Below are 18538 nucleotides of genomic sequence, written 5' to 3' on the forward strand. Positions count from 1 at the left end.
TTTTACATTGCGATCTAACTGAATGTGGTAATACGTATGCTAAACAACATGCTAGCGATGCTAACAAACTGCTAGCTATGTGATTTAATAAACAGTCTGTAATAACCTACAATAATAATTATACACATGTAGACGAGGGGTCACGAGGAGTCACGTTTATTCCTGGTGAACTGTTTTGTGGTCCAGTACAAATCTTTACACCACACACAGCTTCAGCATCACCTGAAGCTCACACACAAACAGTAATAAAAAATAAGCTATATAAAAAAACACTTCTACAATAAAAACACTTCATTTTTATGCCTAATTTTATATTTCTGTTTCTTGTCTTTTTACATGATTTCAGATTATTTCTTGAAGAGTTTCGTCAGTTAGCTTCAGCTTCATGCCAAACTCCTGATGAAGCAGAATCGATCCTCTCTGTGAATAAAACATACAGTTCATATGTGTGTGTGTGTGTGTGTATATATGTGTGTGTATGTGTGTGTGTATATATGTGTATATGTGTGTGTGTATATATGTGTATGTGTGTACAGTATGTGTGTGTGTACAGTGTATGTGTGTATAAGTATATATGTGTGTACAGTATATATATGTGTGTATATGTGTGTACAGTATGTGTGTATATGTGTGTATGTGTATATATGTGTGTACAGTATACATGTGTATATATGTGTGTACAGTATATATGTGTGTACAGTATATATGTGTGTATATATGTGTGTACAGTATATGTGTGTATATATGTGTGTACAGTATGTGTGTGTGTATATGTGTATATATGTGTGTATGTGTATATATGTGTGTACAGTATACATGTGTATATATGTGTGTACAGTATATATGTGTGTACAGTATATATGTGTGTATATATGTGTGTACAGTATATGTGTGTATATATGTGTGTACAGTATGTGTGTGTGTATATGTGTATATATGTGTGTATATGTGTATATGTGTGTGTATATGTGTATATATGTGTATATATGTGTGTATATGTGTATATATGTGTATATATGTGTATATATGTGTATATATGTGTGTATGTGTGTATATATATGTGTATATGTGTGTATGTGTGTATATGTGTGTACAGTATATGTGTGTATATATGTGTGTACAGTACGTGTGTGTGTATATGTGTATATATGTGTGTATATGTGTGTATATGTGTGTATATGTGTGTGTACAGTATATGTGTGTATATATGTGTGTACAGTATGTGTGTGTATATGTGTATATATGTGTGTATATGTGTATATATGTGTGTATATGTGTGTATATGTGTGTATATGTGTGTATATGTGTGTATACATACCCAGAGTGTCGACGCTGGAGGACGAGGAGTAAAACACAGTACTGAGTTCCTCATGTTCCCGCAGCTTCACTAGAATAATAAAGGAGACAGAACTGTATATTTACACATCAGTAGATTTACTTGGTCTTGACTTTCTGTATAAATAATAATACAACCTCATTATTGTTCCATATAGTGACGCTGAATAATCCACAGATACCGATGTTGTAAAAGTTTGTACATCCTCAGACCAAATCTAATTTTATTTGTCACATACAGAGTACATACAGAGTACAGAGTACATACAGAGTACATACAGAGTACATACAGAGTACATAATACATACAGAGTACAGAATACATACAGAGTACAGAGTACATACAGAGTACATACAGAGTACAGAGTACATACAGAGTACAGAGTACATACAGGGTACATACAGAGTACAGAGTACATACAGAGTACATACAGAGTACAGAGTACATACAGGGTACATACAGAGTACAGAGTACATACAGGGTACATACAGAGTACAGAGTACATACAGAGTACATACAGGGTACAGAGTACATACAGGGTACATACAGGGTACAGAGTACATACAGAGTACAGAGTACATACAGAGTACAGAGTACATACAGAGTACATACAGAGTACAGAGTACATACAGAGTACATACAGGGTACAGAGTACATACAGAGTACATACAGGGTATAGAGTACATACAGAGTACATACAGGGTACATACAGGGTACAGAGTACATACAGAGTACATACAGGGTACAGAGTACATACAGGGTACATACAGGGTACAGAGTACATACAGAGTACAGAGTACATACAGAGTACATACATAGTACAGAGTACATACAGAGTACAGAGTACATACAGAGTACAGAGTACATACAGAGTACATACAGGGTACAGAGTACATACAGAGTACATACAGAGTACATACAGAGTACATACAGAGTACATACAGGGTACAGAGTACATACAGGGTACATACAGAGTACATACAGGGTACAGAGTACATACAGAGTACATACAGAGTACATACAGGGTACATACAGGGTACATACAGGGTACATACAGGGTACAGAGTACATACAGGGTACATACAGAGTACATACAGGGTACAGAGTACATACAGAGTACATACAGAGTACATACAGGGTACATACAGGGTACATACAGGGTACAGAGTACATACAGAGTACATACAGAGTACATACAGGGTACAGAGTACATACAGAGTACATACAGAGTACAGAGTACATACAGAGTACATACAGGGTACAGAGTACATACAGAGTACATACAGGGTACAGAGTACATACAGAGTACATACAGAGTACAGAGTACATACAGGGTACATACAGAGTACAGAGTACATACAGAGTACAGAGTACATACAGGGTACAGAGTACATACAGAGTACATACAGGGTACATACAGGGTACATACAGGGTACATACAGGGTACATACAGAGTACATACAGGGTACAGAGTACATACAGAGTACATACAGGGTACAGAGTACATACAGAGTACATACAGAGTACAGAGTACATACAGAGTACATACAGGGTACAGAGTACATACAGAGTACATACAGGGTACAGAGTACATACAGAGTACATACAGAGTACAGAGTACATACAGAGTACATACAGAGTACAGAGTACATACAGAGTACATACAGAGTACAGAGTACATACAGAGTACATACAGAGTACATACAGGGTACAGAGTACATACAGAGTACAGAGTACATACAGAGTACAGAGTACATACAGAGTACATACAGAGTACATACAGAGTACATACAGAGTACATACAGGGTCAAGGTCAAGGTGTGATGAAGGCACTGAGTTATATAAGTTTATGTTCTGGAGATCAACATTAGCATCAAAATCATTTACCTCCAGTGAAAAACAGTGTGTAGAAGCTACACATCGGTGTGTGTGTGTGTGTGTGTGTGTGTGTGTGTGTGTGTGTGTGTGTATACCTGTCTATGTCACTGGTTCCAAGCAGCTTGTGTGGGTTCTGATAAGAAGCCATGTGAGTGATGATTCTGGCCACCATGTTCACCACATTCCCAGGGGATGCGCTCTCATCTAACACACACGCAGACACACACACAGACATAGACACACACACACACACACACACTCAGTGAAACTCTCAGGCTTGTGATCTAATAGACACAACATTTCTACCACATACCCATGTCCAGGATGTCTCGGAGGTTCCTCATGGCGTTGTTCATCTCTGCCAGTCGAGTGTAAACCTCGTTCATCCTCGTGTAAACACCACGAATACTCACCACATCAAACAGCATCTGGAAGTGAGACACCATCGCCTGCAGGGTGGGCTTAGAGGGAGTGTGTAACACCTACACACACACACACATATATACACACACACACACACACACACACACACACACACAATAAGGCTACAGTATGCTTTTTATATAATATAGTAGATTATGTAGGTAACTTTGAGTAAACAGAATATACAGGACTAAAATAAGGGAATAAAATACTTTATTAAAATGTATTAGGTAAAGTAATAAAATGGAAACGGGATGATGTTTAACACTCAGGAGTCTAAAACTGTTTACAAATAAATATGATCCTGATGTGTTTTGTTTAGACTTAAATTACAATATTAGCAGCAATGATGATAAAGAAGAAAACCCTAAATAAAAAAATTAAATATATAAATAAATAAACCCACCTTGTTGGTTGGAGCTGTCTCATCCAGCAGCATGTCCACCATGAGCATCACGTCCTCCACCTTCACACACCTGGTCTGAGGACACGCTTCGTCCTCTGGCTGCCACGGCAACAGCCTCCTCACCAGTGTGCTGACGGAGCGGTGCAGGTCCTGACAGAGGAGATATTAGTGCTAAGTGGAACCTGTACGGTGTCTGTGTTTCATCAGAAGGTTAAACAGGTGTTACGGCTGAGACTGACGGTCAGAGCGCCGAGCTGCTGGCTCCACATCTCCAGCGTAGGGATGATCTGCTCCAGCTCTGAGCCTGAAGTGTCACCAGGTCTCCTCAGCAACATTAACGGCGCTCTGGGATCGGTCAGGATCGCCACGACGTCACTGACAACCTGAAGATTAAAACATTAGGATGAAGATGATTAAGATGATGATACAATGACACCGTATCTTCATCACGATACACCGCAGTATCACAGTCTGCTGTTTCACTGCCACTTCGTTAGCACACGTGACTCTCGTGATTCACGTCACAACTGCAGACATTCTGTCTTTTTAAGTATCATGATGTAATGTTTTGGTCATAACCTTCGACTTTAATCCAAACAATCACACAGTCATCGGTAACATAAAGTACTACAGGAATGTGAGTCAGACCTTCTCGAGTCGGAGTGCTGAGTCAGTGTCTCGGCAGCGCGCTTGAACAGCAGCCACAACGTGACTCACGTCCTGCACCTTCAGCTCCGAGCAGATCTCCTACACACACGTACATATACATACACACACACACATTATAATATTCACTCATTTACACTCATGCACAGCACTGAGGCTTTCTGGATGGTGATTGGTCAGGAGGTGTTAATGTGTTAATGTGTTAATGTTAATGTAGCAGTAGAACACCGTCACTGATTATTATACATCACTATAACGGAGTCTCACACACACGACAGAATAGACAGAATTATAGAGATGAATATATTCATTATTTATTCAATGGAGAAAAAATATTGAAATGTTAAATTGTGCCGTGTGTGTGTGTGTGTGTGTGTGTGTGTGTGTGTGTGTGTGTGTGTGTGTGTGAGATAGTCACCGTGATGTATCTCTGGTACTCAGGGCTGGAACTCAGAGGATCTTCAGTCCTCTCTGTCTGTAGTGACCTGCAAATAAGAGTTCAGTTAAAAGTAACTTCATTAATAAATGATTGTGTAGTTGTGTGGTTGTTTAGTGTGTTACCTGGTGTTGGTGTTTTGGACGAGGTGCTCCATCCTCCTAAGCTGCTGCTTAAAACACTTCAGCTCCTTCACACTCGGCCTAACACACACACACACACACACACATCTATACCCTGAGTTCATACACTAACACAAACACACAAACACACACACACATCTATACCCTGAGTTCATACACTAACACTAACACACACACACATCTATACCCTGAGTTCATACACTAACACTAACACACAAACACACACACACATCTATACCGAGTTCATACACTAACACTAACACACAAACACACACACACATCTATACCCTGAGTTCATACACTAACACTAACACACAAACACACACACACATCTATACCCTGAGTTCATACACTAACACTAACACACAAACACACACACACATCTATACCCTGAGTTCATACACTAACACACACACACACATCTATACCCTGAGTTCATACACTAACACTAACACACAAACACATCTATACCCTGAGTTCATACACTAACCTGGAGTCCAGCTCCTGTCTGAGACGCTGAACCTCCAACTTCAGATCATCACGCTGAGCTTTAGTCTTCTTCACCTGCTCCTGATATGACTGAGAGCACACACACACGCACACACACACACACACACACACACACACACACACACTAAGGACCTTGTAGGTAACAGGCAGAGATATAGAGAGACAGCAAGACACAGGTGATAAAGAGTTAAATAGAGAGATGGAGAGAAGGGCAGGAAATGAGACAGAAACATAGAGAGTCACAGTGTGCGTGTGTGTGTGTGCGTGTGTGTGTGTGTGTGTGTGTGTGTGTGTGACAGACAGAAGCAGAACCTTGAGCAGGGTTTTGTAGCTGGAGGATGTTAAGTCTGACGTGTCGTTGTTCTGCGAGTCAGACGAGTCGTTACTGCACACGCGGCATCTGCGACACTTCCTACAGATCACACAGTTAAACATTAAACACTTCACTCAATACCAGCTAATGATATAACTGACTGCTGACAGATCACTGGTGATGGTGATGATGGTGGTGACGAGGAGTAAGATGGTCGTGTTGATGACGTGCACCACAATTTAACACCACGTTCTTCCTCTGAGATACACGTGGCACAAGTTTTACTCACTTCAGTTTATTCTGCAGCTGAGACTCGTAAACACTGATGACGTCCAGGAGCCTTCACATACCAAACACACCAAATGCCAGAGGATTACACACAAGCACATGCTGGTAAGATTCCCTGTGTGTGTGTGTGTGTGTGTACTCGTGCATGCTCACAGCTGATCACTGGGTGAGTGTAGACGAGCTGAGCGACTGAGGATCTGCTGGAAAGCTTGGTTCTGGCGAGACGTTCGTTTCTCCTCCTCTTTCATGGTGAGCTGGAGTTTCTTCTGCAGCTCACACACCTGAGACTCCTGTTCACGGAGCTGCTGCTGCAGAGCCTGACAGAGTGTCTACACACACACACACACACCAAACACAGTCTAGCGTTTACATACTGTGGTATGTATTGTTTTGCTCCATCTGGATGAGTAGTGAGAGTGTTAGAGAATATTTCAACTGGACCGACTAACACTTAAAGGTGGGGTCTGCGTTGTTTGAGAAATGCTTCAGAAAACTGAGTCGGGACGACAAACTAAACAAAAACAAAACAAACGTGTAGCCAATGAGCAGAAAGGGGCGTGTCTTGTCGATATGGGCGGAGAGAGTGTTCAGTGCGCATGTGTGACATTAGCAGAAAGCGGTTTTAACATTGACATGGAGGATAAAAACAAAGAAAGAAAGAGAAGAAAGACTTACGATAAGGTAAGAAGTAGGACGTGTTAATATAGGATCAGCTTTCCAGCGCTGGAGAGAACTGAAGGAGCAGGAAGTTGGTCACATATTCACAGATTGGAGTTTCCTGAGTCAATAACTCCTGAGCTAAACACTGTTACTACACAAATAACACCTCTTTTCTATCGTAGTAATGTAGAGACGCAGCTACAACCGTGTTTTGTGTAGTAACAGTGTTTAGCTCAGGAGTTATTGACTCGGGAAACTCCAATCTGTGAATATGTGACCAACTTTACTTAAGACGCCGAGGCGCTTTTTTCCTTCTCGATAGGTGAGTAACGTTGGTTTTGTTTTGTTACACAGAACTAATATATGTCTTTGTCCTTTACATGATTATGCTTGTGTGTCATTTTTGCTTGTTTGTTTATCTACAATCGTATTGTTCTTCCCTTCAGCTATGATAAAGACACATTTCTTTCTGTTAGTTGCCTGGGTTACATATGTATGTGTGGGCGGAGCTATCAATACAGGGGTGGGACCCATTTGGGTGAGGGGCGTGTTTGTTTTGGTGATTTCATATGTCAACATTAGCTTTCAAACATCAGAGACCGCACCTTTAATCAGAACAGACTTAAACACTGTGGATTCCGCACCTCTGTGTCTCTTTTGTCCTGCTGCAGTTGCTGTATTTGTCCCTTCTGCTGCACTGCTTTATTGATAATGGAGTCCTCCAGCCCCTGAACTTTGACCTTTACCCCGGCCAACACGCCCTCCAGCTCCTCTGCTCTGTGTGACTGACGAACGGCTCGTACCTGCTGCTGCTCCACTTCCTGTCTGGAACAGGAAATGATGTGCCGTTATATCAGGGGTGATTTTGGCTAAATTGAGTAACAGATCTCGTTAATCTTCACTAAGTGACTGTAAAAAATATAGAAATAAATATTAACTAAAGATATCAATCTTCAGTAAAACAGCTACAAGTTTTAACGATGAAGGAAAGGAGCGAATAAAACAGAGTCAAAACAAACGAGGACAAAAAAGTACAATATATAAAAATAAAAATAAATAACCATCAAAGTGGAGATAAAAACAATTAAATTGCAAAGAAATTATTAGGTAAAAAAAGTGCAGCAAAGTTGAAAGTAACAAATGTGAATAAAATGATTATTTTTGGGTAATAAAAATGATGTATAATACAAATGAAAGTATAATTAATGATTTAATAAATAAATACATTATTAAGAATTAAAGTTCAGTTCACTGATAAAAGTGCAAAAATTAATAATAAAAAGAAATAAAAAATGAAATAAAAATGAATAAAACTACTGACCCACATTAACATTATGATGATCAGAGTGTTAATTAAAAAAACAGCTCAGATGAACACAGTGTTTAGGTGTGAATGTATTTAGTGTGAATGTAATGATGTAATAATGAGGACATGAGTAAATAGATCAACAGAGTTAAGGCTTTACACAGACTGTGTGTGTGTTTGTGTGTCTGTCTGTGAGTGTGTGTGTGAGAGACTGTGCGTGTGATAGTGTGCGTGAGTGTGAGAGTGTGTGAGAGTGCGTGTGAGAGTGTGCGTGTGAGAGTGTGCGAGACTGTGTGTGTGTGTGTGTGAGAGATAGTGTGTGTGTGTGTGTGTGTGTGTGAGAGAGAGTGAGTGAGTGTGTGTGTGTGTGTGTGTGTGTGAGAGTGAGTGTGTGTGTGTGTGATACTGTGTGTGTGAGAGTGAGTGTGTGTGTGTGTGTGTGTGTGTGTGTGATACTGTTTGTGTGTGTGTGAGAGAGAGTGAGTGTGTGTGTGTGTGTGATACTGTGTGTGTATGATATCAGATAACAGCAGGTGGCGATCAGACGGAGCTCACACTGTGCTCTGAATTATTAAACATGTGGATAATGGGATTATTTTTCTGTCCAGTGATTAATAATTTAAATTCCACAGACAGACTGCGAGTGAACACTTCAGTATCTCCAGCATGGGAACAGGAAACAGTGTTGAGGTCAGGTGTGTTGTGGGCGGAGCTTACTTTAACTTGCTGTTAGACTGGATGAGTTCCTGGATCAGAGCTTGTCTGCGCTCCGAGTCCATCAGCATGGTCTTCAGCACGAGACGCAGCTCAGACGAGGACCATCTCTCCAACAGCACCAGGTCTGGGGGAAGAAATGGGATTGGTCAGAAAGTGCTGAGTCATTTTATTACAGTATTCTAATACATCATGGTTTCTATAGTAACAGCTCGGTCACACGAACCTGTACAGCGGACGATCGAACCGAACCCATTTTAAAAGATCTTTGATGATGGTGAAGTTTTGTGTAAAACTCCAGAAGGAGTCTCCAGCGTCAGCAGCTGGAGATGTGTTTTAAACTCTGTCATAATTCTGACTGTCACACTGTGTGATGTCTTTTATTGTCAGGGGTCAGTGTGTGTGTGAAGAAATCGATACCTGACAGGTTCTTGTTCTCAGTGGGATCGGCGAAGCGGACGGGTTTAAATCCATGGTGCTGCAGCAGGCGGTTCACTGCGTCCCACTCTGTCTGCTCCTGCTGTAAACACACACACAACACACACACACACACACACACACACCACAAAAGTAACCCTTTACACCACAAACTGTGACATGGATGAGAGACAAAATCACACACCCTGCTCCACCTGAAACTGACGGCTGGTCCACAGAAACACGTAGGTCTTGTCTGTAGACTGAGGAGCAGATTTCCTGTCCATCGTAAACAGTAAATTAGAGACTCCAAAGAGACAAAAGAAGTTGAATGGTAGAGGACAGAGACGAGTTCTGACTTTCTGAGATGCTGTAAGAAGGTGGACGGTGTGGAGTCTCATATTCCTGACAAACCCCACCTTCTGCACTAGTATTGGTTCCTACACCAAGTCCACAAAGCACTCACCTGTCAGACTGTTTTTTTTTCCCTCCAATGAGTCAGTTGACTCGGTTCAGGATGAAGAGTCGACTCCCATCAGCATTTTGCGTCATATTAACCAGTTATTGTTCTATTTCTTTTGTCATTGATTAAATTCTACAGAAAATCCTAGTCCATCATTTCACTGTAATGGATGTAATTTTTACTTCCAACACACACCTGAGTCAAACACACTGTTCGCACCAACAAACAGCTCAGGAGTCAAAAATAACAGACTTTTATTCAGCCCCAAACCTTCACTGCTTCAACCCCAAACTTGGGTTATGCAAAGAAAGAATTTTACTCTTCTGTAATGTATCTGTGACAAATAAAGGCTTCTATTCAAACACAATTAAAAAATAGGCTTCTATATATGTGAGTCGACTCCCTCCGTTCACCCTAAAGAGTCGAATAGATGAGCCGACTCCGTTTGAGAATGACACACAACAGGTGTTACACCGAAATCTGTGACCCATCGTATGTTGTGACCATAGAGGGCGCTGTTGCTAAAATGCAGCTTAAAATAGGTCGTCTAGAGAAGTTCGAGAAGTCAATAATTTTAATTTAACTGTATTTAATAGCCCCCACCCCCAGCGGGCCGCGGTAAAATGATCAAACATTGACCGGTTGATCTAGACGACCTATTTTAAGCTGCATTTTAGTAACAGCGCCCTCTATGGTCACAACATACGATGGGTCACAGATTTCGGTGTAACACCTGCTCAGCCACAGTTTAATGAGAAATAAAGATGTTTATAAAGATTTTTCAGCTCAAACTCACCTTCTCCATCTCGTCCCACACCTGAAGAAAGGTTTGGCAGGTTTTTATCCAATTACACGTTAAATTGTTGAGAAATGTATCTCACCTGGCTAACTGTTGTTAGCACACAGAGCGGTTAATGCTAACATTACAACTGTTTACTACGACGTGCTAAGCTAAGCTAAGCTAAGTTAGCCAACGTCAAGCGCCGATATTTTGCGTTCGTTTAGTTTTTAACAGCAGCTAAATGAGAATATTTATCCCTTAAACTGTTGCTTTAGAAAAAACTACAATTTTTTCTCGTGTTTTCTGTTTATTTTGTACGTAACTGGGATCAACACAAAGGAGAACTTTATGCCGATTCAAAAAACTGCCAAAAGTGACGCAAACGCTGACTTCCTGATCATGGACCAATCCCGTGTAGGTGTGTAGACTTTATACACATTGTATGTAGATCTGCTGGAGTGCGGAAACTCTCGCGAGATTTAAAGTACCGTGGAGACGAAAGAGAAACGTAATAATAATAATAATATTAATGATAATAATAATAATAACAATAATAACAACAACAATAATAATATTAATTATAATAATAATCATCAGCAGCAGCATCATTATCATAACAACAACAACAATAATAATAATAACAGCAACAATAATAATATTAATAATAATAATTATAATAATAATAACAATAATAATAACAGCAACAATAATAATATTAATAATAATAACAATACTACTACTAATAATAATAAAAATATATCTAATATTTGTATGCAGTATTTTCAGACATTTATGGATAATATAATGATCCTTTATAAAATAAAAAGAACAGACTTTATGTTTGATGTTTGTTCCTAAATTTATTCCTTTATTTTCTTCAGTTAACTGCTGTTTCCTTTCTTGTCTTTATTTCAGTATCATATTTCTTTTTATTTTACTTTACACATAAATGTAGTATTTATTCACAGTAAATAAATTTTTGTAATGGAAAGTTTCTTGAATTTTTATCTAACGTTATTGTACGAAAATTTATTGTAGACTTATATTACACACTTTATGTAACTTTTTACACTTTTTTTGTTTGTTTGTCCGTTTTTTAAAACCAATAAAAAGTGTTCAAATTATTGAAGATTGTTGTGTCTCAGTGTTGTATATAAAACTCTGCTTCTTTACATCTCGTCTTTTTTCATGACTTTGACATTAGTGTGAAGTGAAAAGATGACTTTTTTAATCTATTTACTAATTTTGGGTTTGAAGTTTGTAACTTTACTGAATCGTATTAGGAAGAAAAACCTTTTAATGTGGTCTATATTTTCAGTTCATTCAGAATGAAAGTGAAATTAAGTGAAACAACGGATTTTGTCTTTGAATAAAATGATTTGGTTCATTTCTGTGTCTTTAGTTCACTTGGTGGAGGTACAATGTGGATTAAAGTGTTTATGGTTCATGCTGAACTTCTGAAGGTGAAAATAAAAGACACACAGCGAGAATCTGCTCATGTGAAGCTGACAAACTTTATTTTCATCTACATTTACAGATATGGATCATCTACACAGAGGAATGACTTTTCACTGTTTATTAAACATGACTGTTACACGGTCGTAGCACTGTGTGTGTGTGTGTCAGTGTGTGTGTGTTTGTCCTAATGTTTTTTCAGGACCTCGACGTCCACATCCTCGGTGCGGGACACGACCTTGCCATCGATCACTTCCTCAACCACAGTGCGCACTCGCTTGGTCACCACAGGCTCAGCTGTACAGAGACACAGAGTGTTAGAGGAGTCACACACACACACACACACACACACACCTCCATTCCCATCACCTAAAACACACTCGCATTAAACATTGAACATTTTCCCATCTATAAACGTACAGCTGAAGCACACATTTCCACATCCCCAGAAAAACCATCAGTTACGAACCTTTTGGTGGAATTTTCTGAATCTCGACCACTGTGGTTTTCCTGTAAGAAAAAAAAACAGAATTATGTATAAATCTCAAAACTCTCTTTTATACATTCTATCTCTATTCTTTTTTCCCTCATTACTGACAAACTGCAATTTATGAAAAAAAAATCTATTGCTTAATTGCTTATTAACGATATTTATTAGTTGAATTTGTAGATTATTTGTTATTATTTGTAGGACCCCCTCTGTGTCATGTTACTGTACAGAAACCAAAGCGTACTTGACGTCCTCTCCGTCCAGCAGTCGTCTGTACTCTGCAATCTCCAGCTCCAGTCTGGTCTTGATGTCCAGCAGCACCTTGTATTCGTTCGCCTGCCTCTCGATGTCCAAGCGCATCTCTGAAAGCTCCGCCTCCAGCTTGTTGATTATCACCTGCAGCTGGCTGAGCTGGATACTGTAGCGGTTCTCTGTGTCCAGCAGTGTGCCTTCCAGAGCTGATTTCTGACCAATCAGAGAGCACAGAGGGAGAGAGTGAGTGATGGTGGGACAGGGGAGTGGGCGGGGCTATGACTTCTGACGTAATGATGTAGTGTATCAGTGAAGATGGAGGCATCTGTGTGTGGGTGCGTGTGTATGTGAGTGTGTGTGTGTGTCCGAGTCTGTAGGTGTGTATTTGTGTATATGCATGTGTGTGTCTGGTGTATTTGTGTACTGTATATGCGTGTGTGTGCGAGTGCGTGCGCTGCGTGTGTATGTGTGTACAGTATATGCGTGTGTGTGTATATGCATGTCTGTCTGTGTGCATGTGTGTATATGTGTGTGTGCGGGTGTGCATGTGTGTATATGTGTGTGTGTATATGTGTGTATATATGTGTGTGTGTGTGTATATGCATGTGTGTCTGTGTGCATGTGTGTATATATACGTGTGTGTGTGTTTGTGTGTGTATGTGCATATGTGTGTGTGTATACGTGTGTGTGTATGTGTGTGTGTATATGCATGTGTGTCTGTGTGCATGTGTGTATATATATGCGTGTGTGTTTGTGTGTGTATGTGTATATGTGTGTGTGTGTATGTGTGTATATGCGTGTGTGTGTGTATATTTATGTGTGTATGCATGTGTGTGCGAGTGCATATATGTGTGTATATGTGTGTGTATATGTGTGTGTGTATGTGTATGTGTACCAGGCTAAGCTGAGACTGCAGCTCGATTTGCAGCGCCTGCAGAGTTCTCTTCAGGTCATTGATTTCACTGCGGTGTATTTCCACGGACTCAGTGCTCATCTTCACCTGTTTGTTCACCTCATCAAACTGTCCAAAGAAAAGCAAGAGGTCAAAGGTTATAAAAGGTTATAGATCATTCGGGATCATTGATAGTCCTCCATCCTGCTGCTCAGTCTTGTCCCTGTGTCTCACCTTGACCTTGTACCAGGCCTCCATCTCACGGCGGTTCTTCTCGCTGATGCCTTCGTACTGTGCGCGGATCTCACTGAGGATACGACTCAGGTCCTCCTGAGGAGCAGCGTCCACCTCCACGTTCACACTGCTGCTGGCCAGATGAGCGCGCATAGCCGCCAGCTCCTGCACCATACATAAAAAATCACATCATACAACAGGAGACGCTCTTAGTACGGCTACATTACAAGCACAAGAGCATGCTAGCACTGCTAACAGTGAGGGGACGCTAGCATTGTTTCCTAGCTGCTAATCATATAGAAGGGTTCCTCTCTCTCTCTCTCTCTCTCTCACTTCTTTCTCTCTCTACTGTATGACCTCTTTATGAAGTGTGTATATATGTGCTTAATAAAGAGGTCATACAGAGCTGAATCACCACATTGTGTTAGCGTGGCCATGATGAATTGTTTTTACCTCAAAAAATGTTAGTGTGCTAACGACACTCAGAACCATGTTAAAGGTAACGGTCAGTGGTGGTTAATGACAGGTAATGATGTAAGCGAGCGCGTTCTGGACTATGACTTCTTTATTCGTGTCATTCTATGTGATCTCTGATCTCTGTGTTTTCTACTCACGTAAGTAGAAGCCAAATACACTATACGTGTGTGTGTGTGTGTGTGTGTGTGTGTGTGTGTGTTTATTTTCTAATTAACCTCTTCATGGTTCTTCTTCAGGTAGACCCGCTCCTCCTTGAGGCCTTCAATATTCATCTCCAGGTCCGAGCGGGTCATGGTGAGGTCATCCAGGACGCGGCGCAGCCCGGAGATATCGCCCTCCACAGACTGATGCAGCATCAGCTCATTCTCATACCTAAAAAAACCCCAAAAAAGAATTTAAAAAACTAACGGGATGCGTCTGTGATGTAGGACATTCTGAAATGAATGACGTATAAAACGTGTCTCAGAAATAATCAGTGTTTGTTTCTGACACTGACTTGAGTTTGAAGTCCTCTGCAGCCAGCTTGGCGTTGTCGATCTGCAGGATGATCTTGGCATTGCCCATGGTGGCGACCTTGATCTGCACAAGAGCACATTTTACACGTCACGTTTCCACGTCTTCACACGTCACATCAACCTGTTCCTTACATTTCTTACTCTGAACTTTGTCTAAGATAAGATATACCTTTATTCTGCGTGCGTTTGTGCTCTGATTCATTTACACATCAAACTGAACGGCATTTTAGAACAAGGATGAATCATAAATATTATTATTATTATTATAAATAATAAATAAAAATAATAATTAATACACATATTTATATAGATATTCTAAAAAGCATATATGTGTGATACATTTACTTGACAAGCATTTAAAAGTTTTTGTTATTTTTATGTCTCGTGCACGTGAGGGCTTTGTGAACGTGTCAGAGTTTGTTAATAATTTAGATCTAAAATATCTTCAGTTAAACATCATGAACCTTTATTTCTGAGATTTCTTTTTACATTTCAGTTTTATTGTTATTTAAAGAGCAGGATGCTGTTTGATGAAGAACAGCATGGGAAGGTGTTCATATGTGATGATGAAGAAGACTTTTGCTCACCTTCTCGCGCAGGTCGCTGATGATGGCCAGGTACTTGCTGTAGTCGTGGGTGACGGGAGCGCGCTTTTCGTACCACTCGCGGATCTTCAGCTCGAGCTGCGTGTTGGCCTTCTCCAGAGAGCGCACCTTCTCCAGGTACGAGGCCAGTCGGTCATTCAGGTTCTGCATGGTGTGCTTCTCACTGTACGACACTCCATCCGTGTTGAAAGCTGTGAGCAGGTTGCCGTGGGACGCATACTGTTGATAAGAGGACACGCGGACGCTGCGTCCATCTGCGCCGCCGTACACACTGGGAGCGCGCACACCGGAGATGCGCTTAGTGCCGCCGCCCAGAGACAGCGACGAGGAGGAGAAGCCGATCAAGGACGCGCTACTCATCATTAACCTGGACGATCTTCTGTTTGTAGAGAGATATGGAGAGCTGAAGTGCGTCTGTGAAGTGATGCTCACGAGCTCTTACACCCGATTTATGTGTTTCCAGTAAAGGGGGCGTGGCTTCGTTAACCCATTACACATGGACAGGTTTGGCGTCAGGCGCCAGAGGCGCGCGTCCAGGGCGCGGTCACTCAGGTGTGCCACAGGGGGAGGGCTGTGTGTGTGTGAGTGTGTGTGTGAGTGTGTGTGTGAGTGTGTGTGTGTGAGTGTGTGTGTGTATATGTGTATGTATATGTGTGTGTGTGCGTGTGTGTGTGAGCGGGCACTGAAACCTGTCCAGAGTTTTTTTCATGATCTTATACATTTAAAGAATGAAAATATATAATACATTCTAAATTTAGCTGGTTTGGTTTCAGCCATAAATCAATATAGGAGACAAAATATTCAGTATTAAATTCACACATGGTTCAGTTCATCCTGAACATCTTTATCAAATCAGTTTCATTCACTGTTTTTTTTTATCCTAAAAGTGAAAATAATTTCCACCTTAACCTTTCTGGGCTCATGTCGGTTTCTTTATTAAAGTTGAATAAATAAATAAATAAATAAATACTACAGATATGAACACTACTAATACTAATGAATAATTCCTGGTGCACTTGTTCCTTGTGCCACATGTACAAAGCTACATGAAAATTCATCCAATAAAATCTCTAATCTGGTCAGCAGTGGGGTTTCTCCTGCTGACTCGCTGAACAGGACTAAAGGAGAAAGAGCGACATGATGTTCTGGAGAAGCAGGTTCTGACAGTTTCAGGACATGGGGGTGTGTGGGGTGTGGTGTGATGATGTCCCAGGAATTGTGACATTATTGTGAAATGTGTTCAGAGAGTGTTTTTTATTTGGTAAGAAAGACCAGAAAGATCAGTTTAGAAAGAAAAACTCCATTTTCACCTTTAGTCTAAAGCTATAACACTGTTTTATTGTACTGCATGACAACTTACATACACACACACACACACACACACACACACACACACACACACACACACACATAAAGATATATGATGCACAGTAAACGCAGGTGCAGTGGAGCAAAAATCACAGAGTTTATCTGTAATACGATAAGATCACTCACTCATTCACACACACACACACACACACACACACACACACACACACACACACACACAAAGGAATGAAGACCTATTCATAAAAGAGACGCTTCCTTTATAGATCAGTACCACATTGTATCTTACTCACTGTCTCAATAAGAACCTAAACAAACAAGCTTTCAGGTTTTATTGTGGTGAAATGCAGAATTACTTCAGGACATGATGATGCTTGGACATTGTAGATAAAATAAAAAAAAGTTTGTTTCGACATAAAACAGAACGCTGTGCACAGTATAAACAGACGTTAATGCCAATAAAAGCCAGCAGTTTCCGAATAAGATTATACACTCACACGATAACATGAAGCCAACATCAGTCAGATTTGACATCGAGCTATGACTTATCATGCTCACGTCAGGAGCTGATGAATTCTCTGTTTGAATAGTGAAGGAAGGATTCTCCAGGGTCAGAGCTTACAGCTGTAACGTCCCACGTCTTCAGGACAGACGAGACAGACAGGCTGGAGAGAGACGGAGTGAGTTACTGTACATCTGCTGTAATGTGAGTGAGAATCAAATGACAGGAAGAACATGATGATAAAGATGAATGTGGATCTGGTTCCTGCATTTAAACACGTACGTCTTTATTGAGGTCTGAGATCTCTTCGTTATTTATATATAAAGTCTGATATACAGTAATGTGAGAAAGGCCCGAGACCGAAACACAATGAGACGCTGCTCTGGGACCATATTTCATGTTCAGACGCATGTTGTTTAAGAAAACACTTTTTGTTTCCTGCAGGTAAGAGAAGGATTAGACCACAAGGGTTTTTTCTTTCTTTCTCAGAGGCGATTACGAAACACACAGAGAGTAAAATCTAAAGCCATTAGTCAGTTGTTTCTGACAGTTACATTAAACAAACAGCAGCGTAATCTCGGCTTCATCACAGAGGTTTAAAAGAGAACATGTCAGAGCTTTTGTGTTCACTCTGACCGCAGATGGGAAAGAGAAAGCGAGCGAGACACATCGGAGAAAGTCCACCGATGGCACGGCTTAGAAAGACGAGAAAAACGTGCTGCTGACCAGACAGGAAGAAAAGCACAAACACACCAATCACAGAAAACTGATGGTCTGATTATGTGGAAATTATTAAAGACAAACCAATCAAGTAAATAAATAAATAAATAAATAGACAAATAAACTACTATGATGATGATGGTCTAATAAAATCATCTTCATTCCAGATTGCTAAAAATATAAAGGTAATAAAAACCAATTAAAGTCAAATAGATAAATAAATAATCTACATTTTGGGGAAATAATAAATACATAAATACATTAAGGAAGTACAACAAAGTAAACGAACACTAAAAAATAACCCAGACACAAAAACAAACAAATGAAAATT

General features: G+C 40.3%; 2 protein-coding genes across 2 annotated transcripts; both read right to left on the minus strand.

Moving 5' to 3' along the window:
- Positions 1-140: 140 nt before the first annotated feature.
- On the minus strand, positions 141-11171 carry cep70 (centrosomal protein 70). The gene is made up of 17 exons (XM_060859441.1): positions 10755-11171; positions 9499-9598; positions 9082-9205; positions 7703-7883; positions 6552-6727; positions 6400-6450; positions 6110-6209; positions 5778-5866; positions 5270-5347; positions 5127-5193; positions 4691-4789; positions 4282-4425; positions 4043-4192; positions 3527-3695; positions 3309-3417; positions 1319-1387; positions 141-420 (listed from the first exon to the last, which is right to left on the minus strand). The coding sequence occupies exons 1-16, from the start codon at positions 10761-10763 to the stop codon at positions 1369-1371; spliced, it is 1665 nt and encodes a 554-aa protein (XP_060715424.1). The 5' UTR covers positions 10764-11171; the 3' UTR covers positions 141-420; positions 1319-1368.
- A 1063-nt stretch (positions 11172-12234) lies between these two features.
- LOC132838839 (keratin, type I cytoskeletal 13-like) lies at positions 12235-16091 on the minus strand. Its single transcript, XM_060859445.1, has 8 exons — positions 15642-16091; positions 15036-15118; positions 14755-14911; positions 14063-14227; positions 13832-13957; positions 12929-13149; positions 12664-12704; positions 12235-12491 (listed from the first exon to the last, which is right to left on the minus strand). Exons 1-8 carry the CDS (start codon positions 16020-16022, stop codon positions 12382-12384), a joined length of 1284 nt encoding a protein of 427 aa, XP_060715428.1. The 5' UTR covers positions 16023-16091; the 3' UTR covers positions 12235-12381.
- Between the last annotated feature and the right edge of the window lie 2447 nt (positions 16092-18538).

Source organism: Tachysurus vachellii, chromosome 23 (genome assembly GCF_030014155.1).
Source record: "Tachysurus vachellii isolate PV-2020 chromosome 23, HZAU_Pvac_v1, whole genome shotgun sequence".
NCBI classification, from domain to species: domain Eukaryota; kingdom Metazoa; phylum Chordata; class Actinopteri; order Siluriformes; family Bagridae; genus Tachysurus; species Tachysurus vachellii.

Excerpts from the sequence above, each read along its gene's own strand:
- LOC132838839 (XM_060859445.1), bottom strand. The coding sequence starts at position 16,022 with ATGATGAGTAGCGCGTCCTTGATCGGCTTCTCCTCCTCGTCGCTGTCT. Across the intron at positions 14,228-14,754 it reads TGAAGAAGAACCATGAAGAG|GAGCTGGCGGCTATGCGCGC; the intron begins GTTAATTAGAAA and ends TGTATGGTGCAG. Across the intron at positions 12,705-12,928 it reads CTGGACGGAGAGGACGTCAA|GAAAACCACAGTGGTCGAGA; the intron begins GTACGCTTTGGT and ends TTTTTCTTACAG.
- cep70 (XM_060859441.1), bottom strand. Across the intron at positions 9,206-9,498 it reads TGAGAACAAGAACCTGTCAG|ACCTGGTGCTGTTGGAGAGA; the intron begins GTATCGATTTCT and ends TTCTTCCCCCAG. Across the intron at positions 4,193-4,281 it reads AGCAGCTCGGCGCTCTGACC|GACCTGCACCGCTCCGTCAG; the intron begins GTCAGTCTCAGC and ends CTCCTCTGTCAG.